Source organism: Bubalus kerabau, chromosome 15, assembly GCF_029407905.1.
Source record: "Bubalus kerabau isolate K-KA32 ecotype Philippines breed swamp buffalo chromosome 15, PCC_UOA_SB_1v2, whole genome shotgun sequence".
Classification (NCBI taxonomy): Eukaryota; Metazoa; Chordata; class Mammalia; order Artiodactyla; family Bovidae; genus Bubalus; species Bubalus kerabau.
Window position 1 is genome coordinate 49,623,046 of NC_073638.1, and position 19,046 is coordinate 49,642,091.

The 19,046-nt window shown below is 37.5% G+C and overlaps 1 protein-coding gene and 1 pseudogene across 1 annotated transcript; one reads left to right on the forward strand and one right to left on the reverse strand.

Annotated features, from left to right (window-relative positions):
• Positions 1–550: 550 nt before the first annotated feature.
• Positions 551–1,500, reverse strand: LOC129628619 (olfactory receptor 51V1-like; annotated as a pseudogene).
• Positions 1,501–14,684: 13,184 nt separating this feature from the next.
• On the forward strand, positions 14,685–15,626 carry LOC129628211 (olfactory receptor 51V1-like). Its single transcript, XM_055547637.1, has one exon. It carries the CDS (start codon positions 14,685–14,687, stop codon positions 15,624–15,626), a length of 942 nt encoding a protein of 313 aa, XP_055403612.1.
• The last annotated feature ends 3,420 nt before the right edge of the window (positions 15,627–19,046 follow it).

A 19,046-nucleotide genomic window follows, 5' to 3' on the forward strand; every position in this document is an offset into this window, starting at 1 on the left:
GGAAGACTGGCCGATGGGCAAAAAGCATCAAGATTAATTTTTTGTTGTTTGCTTGCTTCATTGCTTTTTAAATTTATTCAAAAAGGTCAAATTCTCTATTATGCTTATTTAGTTATATTGCCATGGGACTAAACTGGGAAAATGGGTAGACAATAAACAAGAATGTCATTTACAGTAGGGAGAATTTGAGTAAGATAAATTTTGGTCCTTAAGTAATTACTTGGGGGATTTTAATCAGCAAAATGTGCCTTTTTATAATGAATGAATCCCAAACTGGCCATAGTGAGATGAATTTTAATAGCTAATCTGCCTCAGACCTTATTATGATTCAGAAGCTATTATATATGTATTTTCAGATATACAAAAATCATTGACAGCATAACTCATGTCAATTTCACTGATATGATAGTTTCAAGGAAAATGCAGAGGAAAGTATTTGTAAAATGGAAAGCCTCATTCAAATGAAAGTCATTAAACATATTTTAATTATTCACTGACTCTTACCCTTTTGAACTCCTTTGCTGACTTTTAAATACATTCACATTTGATATTAAGACTTACATTTTTTCAAGTAAAACAATCTCTGGACTCTTCTTCGTATTTGCTGAGTCTTGATACTATAAATAATGGGGTTCATCAAGGGCGGGAAAAGGATATAGACATTGCCCATGAGAACATGAACCCAGGGTGAGAGGTGTCTGCCAAAACGATGAACCATGGTCAGACCAATGATTGGGATGTAGAAAACCAAAACAGCACAGATGTGAGATACACAGGTCTGCAAAGACTTGACTCTCTCTTCTCGTGATGCAATTGCTAAGACGGATGCAAGATCATGATATATGAGATAATGATGAGCACTGCATCCAGCAACAAGTTGCTGATCACCAGGGCCAGACCATAGATGCTATTGAAGCGAATGTCTGAACAGGCCATTCGAATTAAGTCTTGGTGCAGGCATAAAGAGTGAGAAAGGATGTGGGGGTGACAATAATTTAAGAACTTTAGGCGAATAATGACTGGAGGTATGAGCATAGAACTCCTACATAAGATTGCCACCCCAATCTTCATGATTTTGTCATTAGTTAGGATGGAGGAATAGCGTAGTGGGTTGCAAATGGCAATGTAACGGTCAAAAGCCATAGTAAGGAGGACAGAGGACTCCATGAAGGACAGACCATGGATGAAATAGGACTGGGCAATGCAGGAATCCAGGCTGATCTCTTGAATGACCCCCCATAAGATTCCCAGCACTGTGTGCACGGTGGACAGCCCCACACACAGGTCAGTGAGGGCCAGCATGGCCAGGAAGTAGAACATGGGCTGGTGCAGGCTCGGCTCAGTCCTGATCACATGGAGCACCATGCAGTTCCCCAGGAAAACCATAGCATAAATGGAGGCAAAAGGGATGGAGAGCCAGAGATAGTCAACTTCTAAGCCAGGAAAACCAGTGAGAGTAAATCTGGAACTATTGAAGTTCAGGATAGAGAGAGCAGACATTAATAGAGGATTAAAATATTTCTAGAGAGGTATTAAAAATTAGATCACTTTATGACCCTTTAATTTCTAGTAATGTTTGTCTGCTTTTGAGAAGAAAATATAATACAGTTTCCTCGAGTATCATGAACTCCGCAAAGTAGAGGCCTGATTCATTATTCTTTAGATCAAGAACCAGTTGTCTAAACATAGCTATTCCAGTGCTAGTGACTAAGAATGTCAGAAGACTAGAGGGTTTTATGCAGAAACAATAATGTTAATAGGCTCATGGGACTTGGTTGGGGATACACTTCTGGGATCTCTGTTTATTTCTAAAGGAAGATAATATATGGCCACAGGAGCATACTGCTGCCATGGCTGGCAACACCACTGGGAAAATGTAAAATGCATGTGTAATTTTTCTCTTGGGTAGAACAGCTGATCATTTTACTATCACCAAAGTATCATAAGATCCCAAAGGAGATAGACTTGTTAAAGTAACCTAACTTTGCATAAAATAAAGTTAGCCAAAATAAATCTGACAAAATAAGTGGAATCAGAACTGTTGTGTGGTGTATTCCACACTGCTTAGCTTCTAATAAATTATTTACTGATTTTAGTTGTACTTTATTTTTCTTCTCTATGTTCATGTATCTCTTTATCCTGTTAAAAGCTTTCTAACTTTTCTGACATTCTCAATACTTTTACTTTTTATGTCTTTCTATAAAATATAAGTCATGCATTTTAGACTGTAAAGTCCAAAGCTTGCATTTGATCTTGAGTAATAGCTGGGCATGAAATAGCTAGATCATATGGTAGATATTTAACACTTTGGCAAGAATAGAGTGGAATGAAATATTTGAGTGTTCTAAGGAAAAAAAAAAAACAGTCTAAATTCTACATGTAGTGACATTATCCTTCAAAAGTGAAAGAAATGTTTTCTCAGGTGTGCAGAAACAGAGAATCAATAGGTAATAAACTGACACTGCAAGAATTACTTTAAAAAGTTCCTCAGCATAATGAAAAATGATATTGTCAGAAATTTAGATCCACATTAAAAAAGCATCAGAAATGGAATACTGAAGCTGGATACTTTATTTTTATTTTTAATTGATGTAACAGATGACCATTTATTCAAAGAAATAGTTGTAGGAATTTATTTTATGATTATATGGGTAAGTGAATGATTAACAGCAATGTTATAAAACATGGAAAAGAGAAACTGGGAGTTGGGACTATTCTAATGTAAGTTACCTTCAGTACTCATAAAGTGGCATGTTATTGAGTCGCTAAGTCATGTCTGACTCTTTTTTAACCCCATAGACTGTAGCCTGCCAGGTTCCCCCATGCATGGGATTTCCTAGGCAAGAATACTGGAGTGAGTTGCCATTTCCTTCTCCAGGGAATCTTCCAGACCCAGGGATTGAACCTGCATCTCCTGCACAGCAGGCAGATTCTCTACTGCTGTGCCACCAGGGAAGCACATAAAGTGATATATTACTGTTTAAAAGTGAACTTGGATTAGGCACTCACTAAACAAAAATGAAAAATGGGTAAAATTGATATGCAAGCAAATAAAAAGGAATCATCTAATGTGCTTAATTAAAACTAGGGAAGGGGAAAAAAGAGAGGAAGAAGGGAACAAAAACAAGAAAGAAGAGAAAAGTAGAACAAGTATAACTTATAGAAAACAATATCAAACATGGCTGATTTTAATCCAATTAAATTAAAGATCACTTTAGGTGTGAAATATCTGAATATCAAAAGTAATAGGGATAACTTGTCAGAGCGGATTTTAAAAACATAATTATATATTGTCTACATGATACCACTTTAAAGGCATAGGTTAAAAAAAAAACATTGTATGAACATTGATAAAAATAAATCTGAATTAAATACATTGTTTTCAGACAAAACTGATTTCAGAACAATGAAAACTATTATGATGAAGTAGTACATGACATAGTAAAAAGAAATGGGGGATGTGGGGACAATTTTTACCCAAAATTAGTATTCAGAGCTTTTGTGGCTATTTGTGGACATGCTCAGAGAGGGAGAAAATTGAGTCTCCTGATGTAAATACATGTCCCTGATGTAATACTCTCCTTTCTTGATTCAGCTCTGGTACTGTAAATAATCTTCTTCATGATCTATTTCGTGCCATCATTTAAACATTTTTGTACTTTTGATGATAAATTTGCTGCTTGAAATGTCTCCAAACATAATGCTGTCTAGTATAACAGCAAGAAGGCTGGGATGTGCCTTACAGAGAAAATGTGTGTGTTACACAACCTTTCTTCAAGTGTGATTCATACTGCTGTTGTGAGTTCAAAGTCAATGAATCCATGATAGAGTACATCCAGGAAAAAAAAAAGAGAGAGAAAATACCTGCATCCATATATGAGGGCCCTCCAGAAAGTGCTATAATAACATCTGTAGTGCATCATGAAGCTTGAAGAAAATGGGATAACAGCTAAATTTGTGGATTCATGAGATGACAGCTGACAAAAAAATTCATAGTGGACATCATTGTTGAGTGATTGAAAGCCAAAGAAATTAATGGTCAAGATTTTTGAGTGTTTCAAATGGCCTTTTGGCATGGTAAATATTAAATGTTAGAATAGTTTTTATATATGAGGAAGCAGAGGAAGATTTTTTAAATTAATTTATTATTTATTAAAGGATAATTGCTTTACAGAATTTTGCTGTTTTTGGTCAAACCTCAACATGAATCAGCCATAGATATACATATATCCTCTCACTTTTGAACCTTCCTCCCATCTTCCTCCTCATCCCACACCTCTAGGTTGATACAGAGCCCATATTTGAGCTTCCTGAGCCATACAGCAAATTCCTGTTGGCTATCTATTATACATATGGTAATATAAGTTTCCATACATCTCACCCTCTCCTTTCTTCTCCCCATGTCCATAAGTCTCTTCTCTAGGTTTCTCCATTGCTGCCCGTAAACAAATTCTTCAGTACCATTTTTCTAGATTCTGTATATATGCATTAGAATATGATATTTATCTTTCACTTTCTGATTTCACTTTGTTTAATAGGTTCTGCGTTCATCTGGGGCTGCCCCGGTGGCTCAGAGGTTAAAGCATCTGCCTGCAATGTAGGAGACCTGTGTTCGATCCCTGGGTCGGGAAGATCCCCTGGAGAAGGAAATGGCAACCCACTCCAGTATTCTTGCCTGGAGAATCTCATGGACGGGGGAGGCTGGTGAGCTACAGTCCACGGGGTTGCAAAGAGTTGGACACGACTGAGCGACTTCACTTCACTTCACTGCATGTTCATCCACCCCATTAGAACTGACTCAGATGTGTTCCATTTTATGGCTGAGTAATATTCCACTATGTATATGTACCACACTTCTTTATCCATTCATCTGTTGATGGACATCTAGATTGCTTCCATGTTCCAGCTATTGTAAATAGTGTTGCAGTGAACAATGGGATACATGTGTCTTTTTCAATTCTGGTTTCCTCAGGGTATATGCCGAAGAGTGGGATTGCTGGGTCATATGGTAGCTTTATACCTAGTTTTTAAGGGAATCTCCATACTGTCTTTCATAGTGGCTGTATTGATTTACATTCCCCCCAACAGTGCAAGAGCCTTCCCTTTTCTCCAAAACCTCTCCAGCATTTATTGTTTGTAGACTTTTGGATGATGGCCATTCTGACCAGTGTGAGGTGATATCTCGTTGTAGTTTTGATTTGCATTTCTCTAATAATGAGTGATGTTGAGCATCTTTTCATGTGTTTGTTGGGTATCTATAGGTATTCTTTTGAGAAACGTCTGTTTAGATCTTTTTCCCACTTTTTGATGGGCTTGTTTGTTTTTCTGATATTGAGTTGTATGAGCTGCTTGTATATTTTGGAAATTAATCCTTTCTCAGTTGTTTCATTTGATACTATTTTCTCCCATTCTTAGGGTTGTCTTTTCACCTTGCATATTATATATATACAATATATTACATTGTTGTGTAAAAGCTTTTAAGTATAATCAGGTCCCACTTGTTTACTTCTGTTTGTATTTCCATTATTCTAGGAGGTGAGTGTTCTACTTATGTTTTCCTCTAAGAGTTTTACAGTTTCTCATCTTACATCTAGGTCTTTATTCTATTTTGAGTTTGTTTTGGGGTATGGTGTTAGGAAGTGTTCTGATTCTTTCTTTTACACGTAGCTGTCTAATTTTCTCAGCACCATTTATTGAAGAGTCTTTCTTTGTCCCATTGTATATTCTTGCCTTGTTTGTCAAAAATAAGATATCCATAAATACATGGGTTTATTTCTGTGCTTTCTATCTTGCTCCATTGGTCTATATTTCTGTTTTTGTGCCAGTACCATATTGTCTTGACATGTGTAGCTTGTAGTACAATCTGAAGTCAGTAAGGTTGATTCCTCCGACTCCATTCTTTTTTCTCAAGACTGTTTTGGCTATTCGGGGTCGTTTGTGTTTACATATAAATTGTGAATTTTTTTGTTCTAGTTCTGTGAAAAATACCATTGGTAATTTGATAGGGATTGCATTGAATCTGTAGATTGCATTTGATAATATAGTCATTTTCACAATATTGATTCTTCCTACTCAGGAACATGGAATATCTCTCCATCTGTTTATGTCATCTTTGATTTCTTTCATTAGTGTCTTATAATTTTCTGCATGCAGTTCTTTTGTCTCCTTAGGTAAGTTTATTCCTAGATATTTAATTCTTTATGTTGTAATGGTGAATGGGATTGATTCCATAATTTCCCTTTCTGATTTTTCATTGTTAGTATATAGAAATGCAAGTCATTTCTGTGTATTGATTTTGTATCCTGCAACTTTGTGGAATTCACTGATTAGCTCTTGTAAGTTTCTGATACTATTTTTAGGATTTTGTATGTACAGTATCATGTCATCTACAAACAGTGAGAGCTGAATTTCTTCCTTTCTGATCTGGATTCATTTTATTTATTTATTTATTTCTTCTCTGATTGCTGTGGCTAGGACTTCCAGAACTATATTGAATGATATTTGTGAAAGTGGACCCTGTTGTCTTGTTCCTGTTCTTAGAGGGAATGCTTTCAGTTTTTCACCATTGACAATAAAGTTTGCTGTAGGCTTATGATACATGACCTTTACTATGTTTGAGTATGTTCTTTCTATGCCCATTTTTTGAAGAGTTTTAACCATAAATTGGTGCTGAATTTTGTCAAATGCCTTTTTTGCATCTATTGAGATTATCATATGGTTTTTATCTTTCCATTTGTTAATATGGTGTATCACATTGATTTGCATATATTGAAGTAGCCTTGCATCCCTGAAATAAACTCAACTTGACCATCGTGTATGAGCTTTTTGATGTGTTGCTGAATTCTGTTTGCTAAAATTTTGTTGAGGATTTTTGCATCTATGTTCATCAGTGATATTGGCCTATAGTTGTCTTTTTTGTGTGTTGTCTTTTTTTGCTTTTGGTATCAGGATGATGGTCACTTCATAGAATGAGTTTGGAAGTGTTCCTTTCTCTACAATTTTTTGAAAGAGTTTTAGAAGGATAGGCACTAGCTCTTCTCTAAATGTTTGATAGAATTCTCCTGTGAAGCCATTTGGCCTTGGGCTTTTGTTTTGTTTTGTTTTGTTTTTGGGAGATTTTTGATCACAGCTGCAATTTCAGTGCTTTTAATTGGGCTGATCATAATTTCTATTTCTTCTTGGTTCAGTCTTGGAAGATAGAATTTTTCTAAGAATCTGTCCATTTCTTCCGGGTTATCTATATTTATTGCCATATAGTTGTTCATAATAGTCTCTAATACTCCTTTGTATTTCCACATTATCTGTTGTAACCTCTCCTTTTTCATTTCTAATTTTGTTGATTTGATTCTTCTCTCTTTTTTCCTTGATGAGTCTGGCTAAAGGTTTGTCAAGTTTGTTTATCTTCTCAAAGAACCAGCTTTAAGTTTTATTTACCTTTACTATTGTTTCTTTTATTTCTTTTTCACTTATTTCTGCTCGGATCTTTATGATCTTTCCTTCTACTAATTTTGGGGTTTTTAAGTTCTTTTTCCAGTTGTTGTAGGTGTAAAGGTAGGTTGTGTATTTGATGCTTTTCTTGTTTCTTGAGGCAGGATTGTATTGCTATAAACTTCTCTCTTAGAACTGCTTTTGCTTTATCCCATAGGTTTTGAGCTGTGTTTTCATTGTTACTTGTTTCTAGAAATTTTTTGATTTCTCTTTTGATTTCTTCAGTAACCTGTTGATTATTTAGAAACCTGTTGTTTAATATCCATGTGTTTGTGTTTCTTACAGCTTTTTTCTTGTAATTAATATCTAGTCTCATAGTGTTGTCATTGGAGAAGATGCTTGATACAATTTCCTTTTTCTTAAATTCATTGAGGCTTGATTTGTGATCCAAGATGTGGTCTATCCTGGAGAATGTTCCATGTGCACTTGAGAAGAAGGTGTATTCTTCTGCATTTGGATGGAATGTCCTGAAGATATCAAAGAGATCCATCTCATTTAATGGGCCATTTAAGATTTGTGTTTCCTTATTAATTTTCTGTTTTAACGATTGTACATTGGTATGAGTAGGGTGTTAAAGTCTCCTACTATTATTGTGTTACTGTCAATTTCTCCTTTTATGTCTACTAGTGTTTGTCTTACGTATTGAGGTGCTTCTATGTTGGGTAAATTAGATATTTACAATTGCTATGCCTTCCTCTTGGATTGATCCCTTGATCATTATGTAGCGACCTTCCTTATCTCTTGTAATGTTCTTTATTTTAAGTTCCATTTTGTCTGTTATGAAGATTACTACTCCAGCTTTCTTTTGCTTCCCATTTGCAAGGAATATATTTTTCCATCCTCTCACTTTCCATCTATATGTGTTTCTAAGCCTGAAATGGGTTTCTGGTATACAGTATATATAGAGGTTTTATTTTATATCCATTTAGCCAGTCTGTGTCTTTTGGTTGGAACATTTAATCCATTTATGTTTAAAGTAATTATTGATATATATGTCCCTGTTGCCATTGTCTTAATTATTTGGGGTTGATTTTGTAGATCTTTTTTTCTTCTCTTGTATTTCTTGACTGTGTAAGTCTCTTTAACATTTGTTGTAAAGCTGGTTTGGTGGCACTGAATTTTCTTAACTTTTGCTTATCTTAAATATTTTTTATTTCTCCATAAATTTTGAATGAGATTCTTGCTGGGAACAGTAATCTTGGTTGTAGATTTTCCCCTTTCATTTCTTAAAATATATCCTGCAATTCCCTTCTGGCCTGAAGAGTTTCTGTTGAAAGATCAGCTGTTAAGCATGTGGAATTTCCCTTATGTTTTACTTGTTGCTTCTCCCTTGCTACTTTTAATATTCTTTCTTTCTGTTTGGTCTTTGTTAGTTTGATTAGTGTGTGTGTTGGTGTGTTTCTCCTTGGATTTATCCTGTATGGGACTCTTTGTGCCTCTTGGACTTGATTGGCTATTTCCTTTTCCATGTTGGGGAAATTTTCAACTATAATTGCTTCAAAAATTTTCCCATACCCTTTCTTTCTCTCTTCCTCTTCTGGGATCCCTATAATGAGAATGTTGGTGCATTTGATATTGTCCCACAGGTCTGAGACTGTCCTCAAGTTCTTTTAATTCTTTTTACTTTATTCTGCTCTTTAGAAATTATTTCCACCATTTTATCTTCCAGCTAATTTGTTCTTCTGCTTCAAATATTTTGCCATTGATTCCTTCTAGAGTATTTTTAATTTCAGTAATTGTGTTGTTTGTCTCTGTATGTTTAGTTTTTAATTCTTCTAGTTTTTTGTTAATTGATTCTTGCATTTTCTCCATTTTGTTTTCAAGGTTTATGATCATCTTTACTATCATTATTCTGAATTCTTTTTCAGGTAGGTTGCCTCTTTCTTCTTCATTTATTTGAACTTCTGTGTTTCTAGTTGTTCCTTCATTTGTGTAGCATTTCTCTTCCTTGTCACTATTTTTTTTTTAATTTATTATGTTTGAGGTCTTCTTTTCCCAGGCTTCAGGTTGAATTCTTTCCTTGAAGAAGGTTGAATCCTTTCTTCCTTTGGTTTCTGCCCTCCTAAAGTTGGTCCAGTCATTTTTGTAAGCTTCATATAGGGTGAGACTTGTGCTGAGTTTTTGTTTGTTTGATTTTCCTCTGATGGGCAAGGCTGAGTGAGGTGGTAATCCTGTCTGCTGATACTTGGGTTTGTATTTTTGCTTTTTTTGTTGTTTAAATGAGGCCTCCTGCACAGGGTGCTACTGGTGGTTGGCTGATGCCAGGTCTTGTATTCAAATGGTTTCCTTTCTGTGAGTTCTTGCTATCTGATACTCCTTGACATTAGTTCTCTGGTAGTCTAGAGTCTTTGAGTCAGTGTTCCCACTCCAGTGGTTCAGGGCTTGAGCTTATTGATATATGATGCAGGTAGTTCCTCAGGTCACAGACTCATAGAAGACAGATATGGGATTTGAATCTTATCCAGTTTCATAGAAAACCCAGTGCTTATCTTAGTAAAGCACAGTGTAGAACTCTGGTGGAATCCTTGACCTCAAAGAGCTTCTTGGCATCCCTTACAGGCCACTCCTCAGAGCTCTCCCTGGAACTGCCAACATGCACTGGCCTCTTGCTCCAGTGCACTTTAAGTCCCATGACTGCTGGGCTTGAAATGTTTTCACTCACATTGTGACCCGTGGTAGCATGGAGAGGAGGCCACTGGGCCTCTGAATGTTGAAAGTAAGCTTGGAGCCGAGGTGCTGGTCATTGTGTCGGACACAGGGCTCTGACACGTGATCTCTCAGGAATCAGGAAGATATTTTTTAAATATCTGCTAAGTGTTATATAGGGAAAGAGTTTTGTGCATGAACTAGTTTTCAGTGTTTGTGAGACTGGCTTGTCTTACAGAGTCATGGGCAAGTGAATCTATATAACATAACAGTAGTTCTGTTATGCTATTATATGCACAAAGCTGTCAAAAGCAAAAAAAAATACAAAGATGCTGTGACCAAGACTTGTAGAAATCTACCCTTGTATTTCCCCTAGAAACAGTATTTATGTGGTCACCAGTTCAGTGTATGTGGCAACTTTATAGAACACAACTACCATGAATAATGAGAATTAGCTGTATAAAGGTGGACTCAAGGTTTTCAGTATAAGTAGGTAGATTTAATACCTAGCTAACGCCCCTGAAAGAACCAATAGGAGCAGGGTTTATCCAATAGAACTGACCTGTCTAGAATGCAAATCTCAGCTTCTGAATAGTGATCTGTATGAAAAAGAGCCATAACTTTTTCAGAAAATGGATGATTCCAGGGCCAGGTTAGTGAAAGTACATTGAATACACTGTTGTGCCAGAAACCAAAGAAGTGCTCCAAGAATAATGAACACAAGTCAAAAGCATGCCAAAGCCAGATTATGGTGCCCCCAACTGGCCAAATCTGGAACATTATAAAATCAACATTAAATTGAACAATAAAAATAATGATAGTGAATATTCTCTCCCCCAAAATACTTATTAAATGACAAAAGAAAATATGTAACTTTATAGGAACAAACCCTGGCTGACCTCACCTAACAAGATAATCATCCACAATGGGGTAAATTCAGGCATAACCTGAAACAGATGCATGGGAAGAAAAGAGACTGACAACCATGGCATTCCTGCATAATTGGAATCTAACCATGAGGACCCATCAAACAAACCCCATTGAGGGACATTCTACAAAATACATGACCTGTGATGTTCAAGTTTGTGTCATATAAAACAAGACAATTTTGAGGAAGTATCAGAGATAAGACTAAAATAACAGAACTATTAATACTAACACAAATAATTCTGAACCAGAATTTTTTTAATAAAAGTTACATTAAAGGTACAATTGGAGAAAGTTAAATTGGGTTCTACAAATTCAATGGTAGTAATGTGTCTGTGTTAATTTCATGATTTGATGGTTGTATTATTGTCATTAGGAGATTGTCATTATTTGTAGAAAACACATACTAAGGAATTTGAGGATCATGAGACATCAGATAAGAAACTTACTCTAAATGAATCAGGACAACTGTTTTGTGTGCTGTATTTGAAAGTTTTAAACAAGAAAAGATTTACTGAATTGTCTCAGAGGAACAAATTGAATAAAAGTTATCTAAAATTTCACATTCAGCATTTGACAATAATTATACACATATGAAGATAAGAAAATAAATTAAGTATTTCATAGATAAGTGCATGATGAACTAAGTATAATTAACCCTAATTGAATGTTTTAGCAATATGTGTATGTGCTCAGTCTTATCTACTTTTTGCAACCCCATGAACTGTAACCTGCCAGCCTCCTCTGTCTAAGGAATTTTCCAGGCAAGAATACCAAAGCAGGTTGCCATTTCATCCTCCAGGGGGTCTTCTCCATGCAGAGATCAAATCCATGTCCCTTGGATTTCAGGTGTATTCTTACCACTAGTGCTGCCTGTGAAGCCCATATGTGTGTCATTATTATAGCATATTTTCAAAAAATTTTATTATATGGTTCTCTTTATTATGCCTGTCAAAAAGGAGACATATTTAGCTACAGTTCAGAAGAAAGATCAACTAAAAAAAATAAAGAAATTTAGAGAAAAATAAATCAATTTACTTTCTCAATTATGTCAAACTCTTTGCAACCTCATTAACTGCAGCACACCAGGCATCCCTGTACATCACCAACTCCTAGAGCTTACTCAAACGTATGTCCATTGAGTCGGTGATGCCATTCAACGATCTCATCCTCTGTGTCCCTTTCTACTCCTGCCTTCAATCTTTCCCAGCATCAGGGTCTTTTCCATTGAGTCAGTCCTTTGCATCAGGTGGCCAAATTATTGGAGCATCAGCTTCAGCATCAGTCTTTCCAGTGTATATTCAGGACCGATTTCCTTTAGGATTGACTGGGTGGATCTCTGTGCAGTCCAAGGGACTCTCAAGAGTCTTCCCTAACACCACAGTTCAAAAGCATCAATTCTTTGGTGCTCATCCTTCTTTATAGTCCAACTCACACATCCATACATGACTACTTGAAAAACCATAGCTTTGACTAGATGGACCTTTGTTGGCAAAGTATTGTCTCTGCTTTTTAATATGCTGTCTAGGTTGGTCATAACTTTTCTTCCAGTGAGCAAGCGCCTTTTAATTTCATGGCTGCAGTCACCATCTGCAGTGATTTTGGAGCCCAAGAAAATAATGTCTCTCACTGTTTTCATTGTTTCCCAACCTATTTGCCAAGAAATGATGTGACTGGATTCCATGATCTTAGTTTTCTGAATGTTGAGTTTTGAGCCAGGTTTTTCACTCTTTTCTTTCACTTTCATCAAGAGCCTTTTTAGTTCTTCCTTGCTTTCTGCCATAAGGGTGGTGTCATCTGCATATCTGAGGTTATTGCTGTTTCTCCTGGCAATCTTGACTTGTGCTTCATCCAGCCCTGCATTTTGCATGATGTACTCCATTACTTTGTCCACCTCATGTGAGGAGTTGACTCATTGGAAAAGACTCTGATACTGGGAGGGATTGGGGGCAGGAGGAGAAGGGGATGACAGAGGATGAGATGGCTGGATGGCATCACCGACTCGATGGACGTGAGTTTGAGTGAACTCCGGGAGTTGGTGATGGACAGGGAGGCCTGGCATGCTGCAATTCATGGGGTCACAAAGTGTCGGACACGACTGAGCAACTGAACTGAACTGAACTCTGCATGTAGATTAAATCAGCAGGTTGACAATATTCAGCTTTGACATACTTCTTTCCTTATTTGGAACTAGTCTGTTGTTCCATGTCCAGTTCTAACTATTGCTTCGTGACCTGCACACAAATTTCTCAAGAGGCAGGTAAGATGGTCTTGTATTCCCATCTCTTTAAGAATAAAGTAATAAATAATAAGTAAGCAATAAATAATGAATAGGTAAATAATAAAACAAAAAATAAGACTTACTAAAACATTTCTTATTTCAAAGTGAAAACAAGTCAAGAAAAATGCTTCAGAATGCTGATATTCTATTTTCCTATTGAATGTTAATGTTTTGCCTTCTCCTTTTGAGTAAGTGTTAATTTTCAGTCCATACCATTATGTTCCTCTAAAGCAGAGACATTACTTTGCCAACAAAGGTCCATCTAGTCAAGGCTATGGTTTTTCCAGTGGTCATGTATGGATGTGAGAGTTGGACTGTGAAGAAAACTGAGTGCCGAAGAATTGATGCTTTTGAACTGTGGTGTTGGAGAAGACTCTTGAGAGTCCCTTGGACTGCAAGGAGATCCAACCAGTCCATTCTAAAGGAGATCAGCCCCGGGATTTCTTTGGAAGGAAAGATGCTAAAGCTGAAACTCCAGTACTTTGACCACCTCATGCGAAGGGTTGACTCATTAGAAAAGACTCTGATAATGGGAGGGATTGGGGGCAGGAGGAGAAGGGGATGACAGAGGATGAGATGGCTGGATGGCATCACTGAATCAATGGACGTTGAGTTTGAGTGAATTCTGGGAGTTGGTGATGGACAGGGAGGCCTGGCGTGCTGCGATTCATGGGATCACAAAGAGTCAGAGACGACTGAGCGACTGAACTGAACTGAAGATTAAAAAAGAGTTGTGGACTCCCTGGAAAATGCAGTTATTCATCTATTCTTCACATTTCCAGGAACTACTAGTTTATAAGTGACCACACAGAATCTCTCACTTACATCATTTACCCAAGGGGACACAGGTGTCCCAGGAGCATGGGTTCACTGAACTCACACAATCAGTCCTCTACTTTCCTTCCTCATAAATGTGAACACTCGGACTGCCTGGGCTCAAGGACTTGGGATGGAGAGAGTGTGCAGAGGCTTCTCAGGAGCAGCAGAACAGACAGCACTGTGCTCTCACTAACTGCAGTCACTGTCACCTGCCTTGTGTGCTGCTAGTCTCTCAGAGACTGAAAGGGAATGAAGTTTATGACTCACTCTGCCTAAAATCATCAGGATCTTGATTATCTTCTCTAACTTCTCAGACTAATACCAAGGAGGTTCCCTATGAAGTCATCTTGTGCTGTAACTTCTAATACAGAGTTGACACTCCCTGGGATTCTACAATCAGCTTTCCCTGGGTGATAATCCAAGAGGGTGTGTTATATCTGACTATTCTTATAGGCAGCAGAAAGTTTAAACAAAATTGTGAATAAATATTTATTTTAACTTGGAAATTATTTTTCAAATATTCATGTCTGCTTCTTCTGCTTCCAATATCAACTCTTCGATATTCATTCTCACGGGGTTCCCTGGCCTAGAACAATACTATCCCTGGTTTTCAGTTCCCTTTTCTTCGATCTATGCTGTGGTTTTCCTGGGAAACTGCCTGGTGCTGCATGTGGTTCATACTGAGCCGAGCCTGCATGAGCCCATGTTCTACTTCCTGGCCATGCTGGCCCTCACTGACCTGTTCATGGGGTTGTCCACAGTATACACGGTGCTGGGGACGATGTGGGGGCTCAGCCAGGAGATTGGTCTAGATGCCTGCATTTCCCAGACTTATTTTGTTCATGGACTATCTTTCATGGAGTCTGGAGTCCTTCTTGCCATGGCTTTTGATCGCTTTATAGCAATTTGCAATCCTCTGAGATATACATCCATTCTGACTAATAGCAGGATCATTTGCTTCATGGTGACCATTTTGACAAGAAGCTCTTTGTCTATTCTTCCTGTCATCATTCGTTTGAAGTTCTTTCCTTACTGCAGACCCCACATTGTCTCTCATTCCTTCTGCCTGCACCAGGATCTACTCCGACTGGCCTGCTCTGACATTCGCTTCAATAGCTTCTATGCCCTGGCTCTGGTGATTTGTACCTTGTTGTTGGATGCTGTCCTTATTCTCATCTCCTATGTTTTCATCTTGCATACAGTGCTGGAAATTGCATCTCGAAAAGAGAGGCTCAAGGCTCTGGAGACCTGTGTCTCCCACCTCTGTGCAGTTCTGGTTTTCTACATTCCCATCATTGGTCTCACTATGGTACACCGCTTTGGAAAGCATCTCTCACCTTTGGTTCATGTCCTTATGGGCAACATCTATATTCTCTTTCCTCCCATGATGAATCCAATAATCTATAGTGTAAAGACCCAACAGATTCGAAGCAGGATGAAGAAGTGGTTTTCTCTGCAAATGTAGTGCAACTCTTTGTTTTTATCAGTAAGAATACTATAATGACAACACAATATGCTAGTTCCTATTTGTGCAACCATTTACACGTTGAGTACTATTTTCTATAACTTTTTGTTCTTTTTGAGGGCTTGAATATAAAGAACTTATGTCTTGCTAATCATAAAGGTGAGAATTGAGTTTTTCTAATCTACGTTCCATGATAGTCTTCTGAAATTTGCTGTAGAATAATCATAGTTCTTATGAACATGACAATGAATATCTCTACATTTTGTGGACATATTCTTTAAGCATGATTATCATATAAAAATTGCGTTACCCCGAATTCATCAATATTTTGATCATCTAGACCTATTTCTAATTAACTAAAATTTTGAAAATACGTCTAAGATTTAGACTTTTATGTAATGTTCATGTCAAAACCAGAGAAAGCAATGGCAACCCACTCCAGTACTCTTGCCTGGAAAATCCCATGGACAGAGGTACCTGGTAGGCTGCAGTCCATGGGGGGTTGCTAAGAGTCGGACACGACAGAGCGACTTCACTTTCACTTTTCACTTTTCACTTTCATGCTTTGGAGAAGGAAATGGCAACCCACTCCAGTGCTCTTGTCTGGAGAATCCCAGGGACAGCGGAGCCTGGTGGGCTGCCATCTATAGGGTCACACAGAGTTGGACACAACTGAAGCGACTTAGCAGCAGCAGCAGCATGTCAAAACATATGATGCAGTAAAATTGGGTTTCCCTCATTTCTAGTGGTGATGTAAATATCATCTGAAACTGATGCAGAAACCTTCCCTTTCATCTAGTTATTTTTCCCCATTAGTGACCTTGTGGAAGTCTATTGAAGGAATTTTGACAAGAAAATTGATAATTTCTCTATTGCAAAGATTGTCTTCTTAATCTCTATGCTCTTAAGATGACATTATTGCATGAATAAATTTCATTCTACATTTTTACTAAATATTTTTTTGAAAGTTAGTTCAGTTCAGTCACTTAGTCATGTCTGACTCTTTGTGGCCCCATGGACTGCAGCATGCCAGGCTTCCCTGTCCATCACCAACTCCTGGAGTTTACTCAAACTCATCTCCATTGAGTCAGTGATGTCATCCAACCATCTTATCCTCTGTCATTGCCTTCTCCTCCTGTCTTCAGTCTTTGCCAGCATCAGGGTCTTTTCAAATGAGTCAGCTCTTCACATCATGTGGCCAAAGTATTGGAGTTTCAGCTTCAACATCAGTCCTTCCAATGAATATTCAGGACTGATTTCCTTTAGGATGGGCTGGTTGGATCTCCTTGCAGTCCAAGGGACTCTCAAGAGTCTTCTCCAACACCACAGTTCAAAAGCATTAATTCTTCAGCACTCAGCTTTCTTTATGAAAGTTAGTAAGTGGTTTTATTTTTGAAATTAAAAAAAATTATTTAAAATTTTTATTGGAAGATAACTGCTTTTCAATGTTGTGTTGGTTTGTGCTATTTAACAACATTAATCAGTTATAAGTATACATATATCCCTCCATCTTAAGCCTCTGTCTCACCCCTCAAGGTCATTGTAGATCACTGAGCTGAGTTCCCTGTGCTGAAAAGATGCTTCCAGCTAGCTATCAGTAGGTTTTCTGTATGGCATTGTATTTTTAAGATATTTAAAATGTACATCATGATGATTTGAAGAATTCATCATTTTTAGTGATTATCTTTTTTTTTTACAGTGATTTCTAATTTTATTTCATAAATAAACTATTTGATTAAACAAATCATGCTTGGATTTTCCCATAAAAAAGCCACACATGATCTACCCTGAGTTTCTAATAAAGTAGGCATTCATCAAAGACAAACACTCTAAAAGCAAAAATATTTCCAATTCAATATAATTTCCATTCAATGTATTCCCATCCCACTTAAGAAAAAACAACCTGTCGTATCGACACATCATGCCAAAAGGACAAAAGGAAATCAGTATCCATATAGATCAATAAAATAGAAACTGTTCCTTTTTCTCAGAATATCCTTCAATGCATTGCTTGTCCCGGGCTCTGTGATCAGCCTTGATTGTCCATCCAGAAAAGATAGTTCTTGAGATTAACCTCCTTGCAGAACCCTGTGAACACTGAGTCCTTCCTTCCAGGTCCAGTTCCACACCATTGTTCCCCACATTGGAAGGGTTGGCATGTCATGTTGGCATGAGACGGTTCCTATTCTCCTGACAATTCTTTATGTGAAGTCACTAGAACAGGTCCCATTCATAGCAAACCCAACCAGCACAAAGATCACCCATTCAATACCAAAGATATTCAGTGTTGTTACATTTGTCCAACTGCTTTTGTCTACACCCTCTCCCAAGACAGCAACTTCCCAAGATCCATCCAGATCTCTGCACTACATCTAAACCTGAAGCAGGACACTCATCAATTTTCAGCTGTCAACCCTCCAATCTTTGTTATTTTTGCAGCTCTAAGGACTCTTAGACAAACCATGTCACACCATCCATTTCATCCAGTCCCATTCCCTTTAACATTTCATGGACACTTTTTTTTTTTATTTTATTTTATTTTTAAATTTTACAAAATTGTATTAGTTTTGCCAAATATCACAATGAATCCACCACAGGTATACACGTGTTCCTCATCCTGAACCTCCTCCCTCCTCCCTCCCCATACCATCTCTCTGGGTCATCCCAGTGCACTAACCCCAAGCATCCAGCATTGTGCATCGAACCTGGACTGGCAACTCATTTCATACATGATATTATACATGTTTCAATGCCATTCTCCCAAATCTTTCGACACTCTCTCTCTCCCACAGAGTCCATCAGAATGTTTTATACATCAGTGTCTCTTTTGCTGTCTCGTACACAGGGTTATTGTTGCCATCTTTCTAAATTCCATATATATGCGTTAGTATACTGTATTGGTGTTTTTCTTTCTGGCTTACTTCACTCTGTATAATAGGCTCCAGTTTTATTCACCTCATTAGAACTGATTCAAATGTATTCTTTTTAATGGCTGAGTAATACTCCATTGTGTATATGTACCACTGCTTTCTTATCCATTCATCTGCTGATGGACATCTAGGTTGCTTCCATGTCCTGGCTATTATAAACAGTGCTGCGATGAACATTGGGGTACACGTGTCTCTTTCCCTTCTGGTTTCCTCAGTGTGTATGCCTAGCAGTGGGATTGCTGGATCATAAGGCAGTTCTATTTCCAGTTTTTTAAGGAATCTCCACACTGTTCTCCATAGTGGCTGTACTAGTTTGCATTCCCACCCACAGTGTAAGAGGGTTCCCTTTTCTCCACACCCTCTCCAGCATTTATTACTTGTAGACTTTTGGATCACAGCCATTCTGACTGGCGTGAAATGGTACCTCATAGTGGTTTTGATTTGCATTTCTCTGATAATGAGTGATGTTGAGCATCTTTTCATGTGTTTG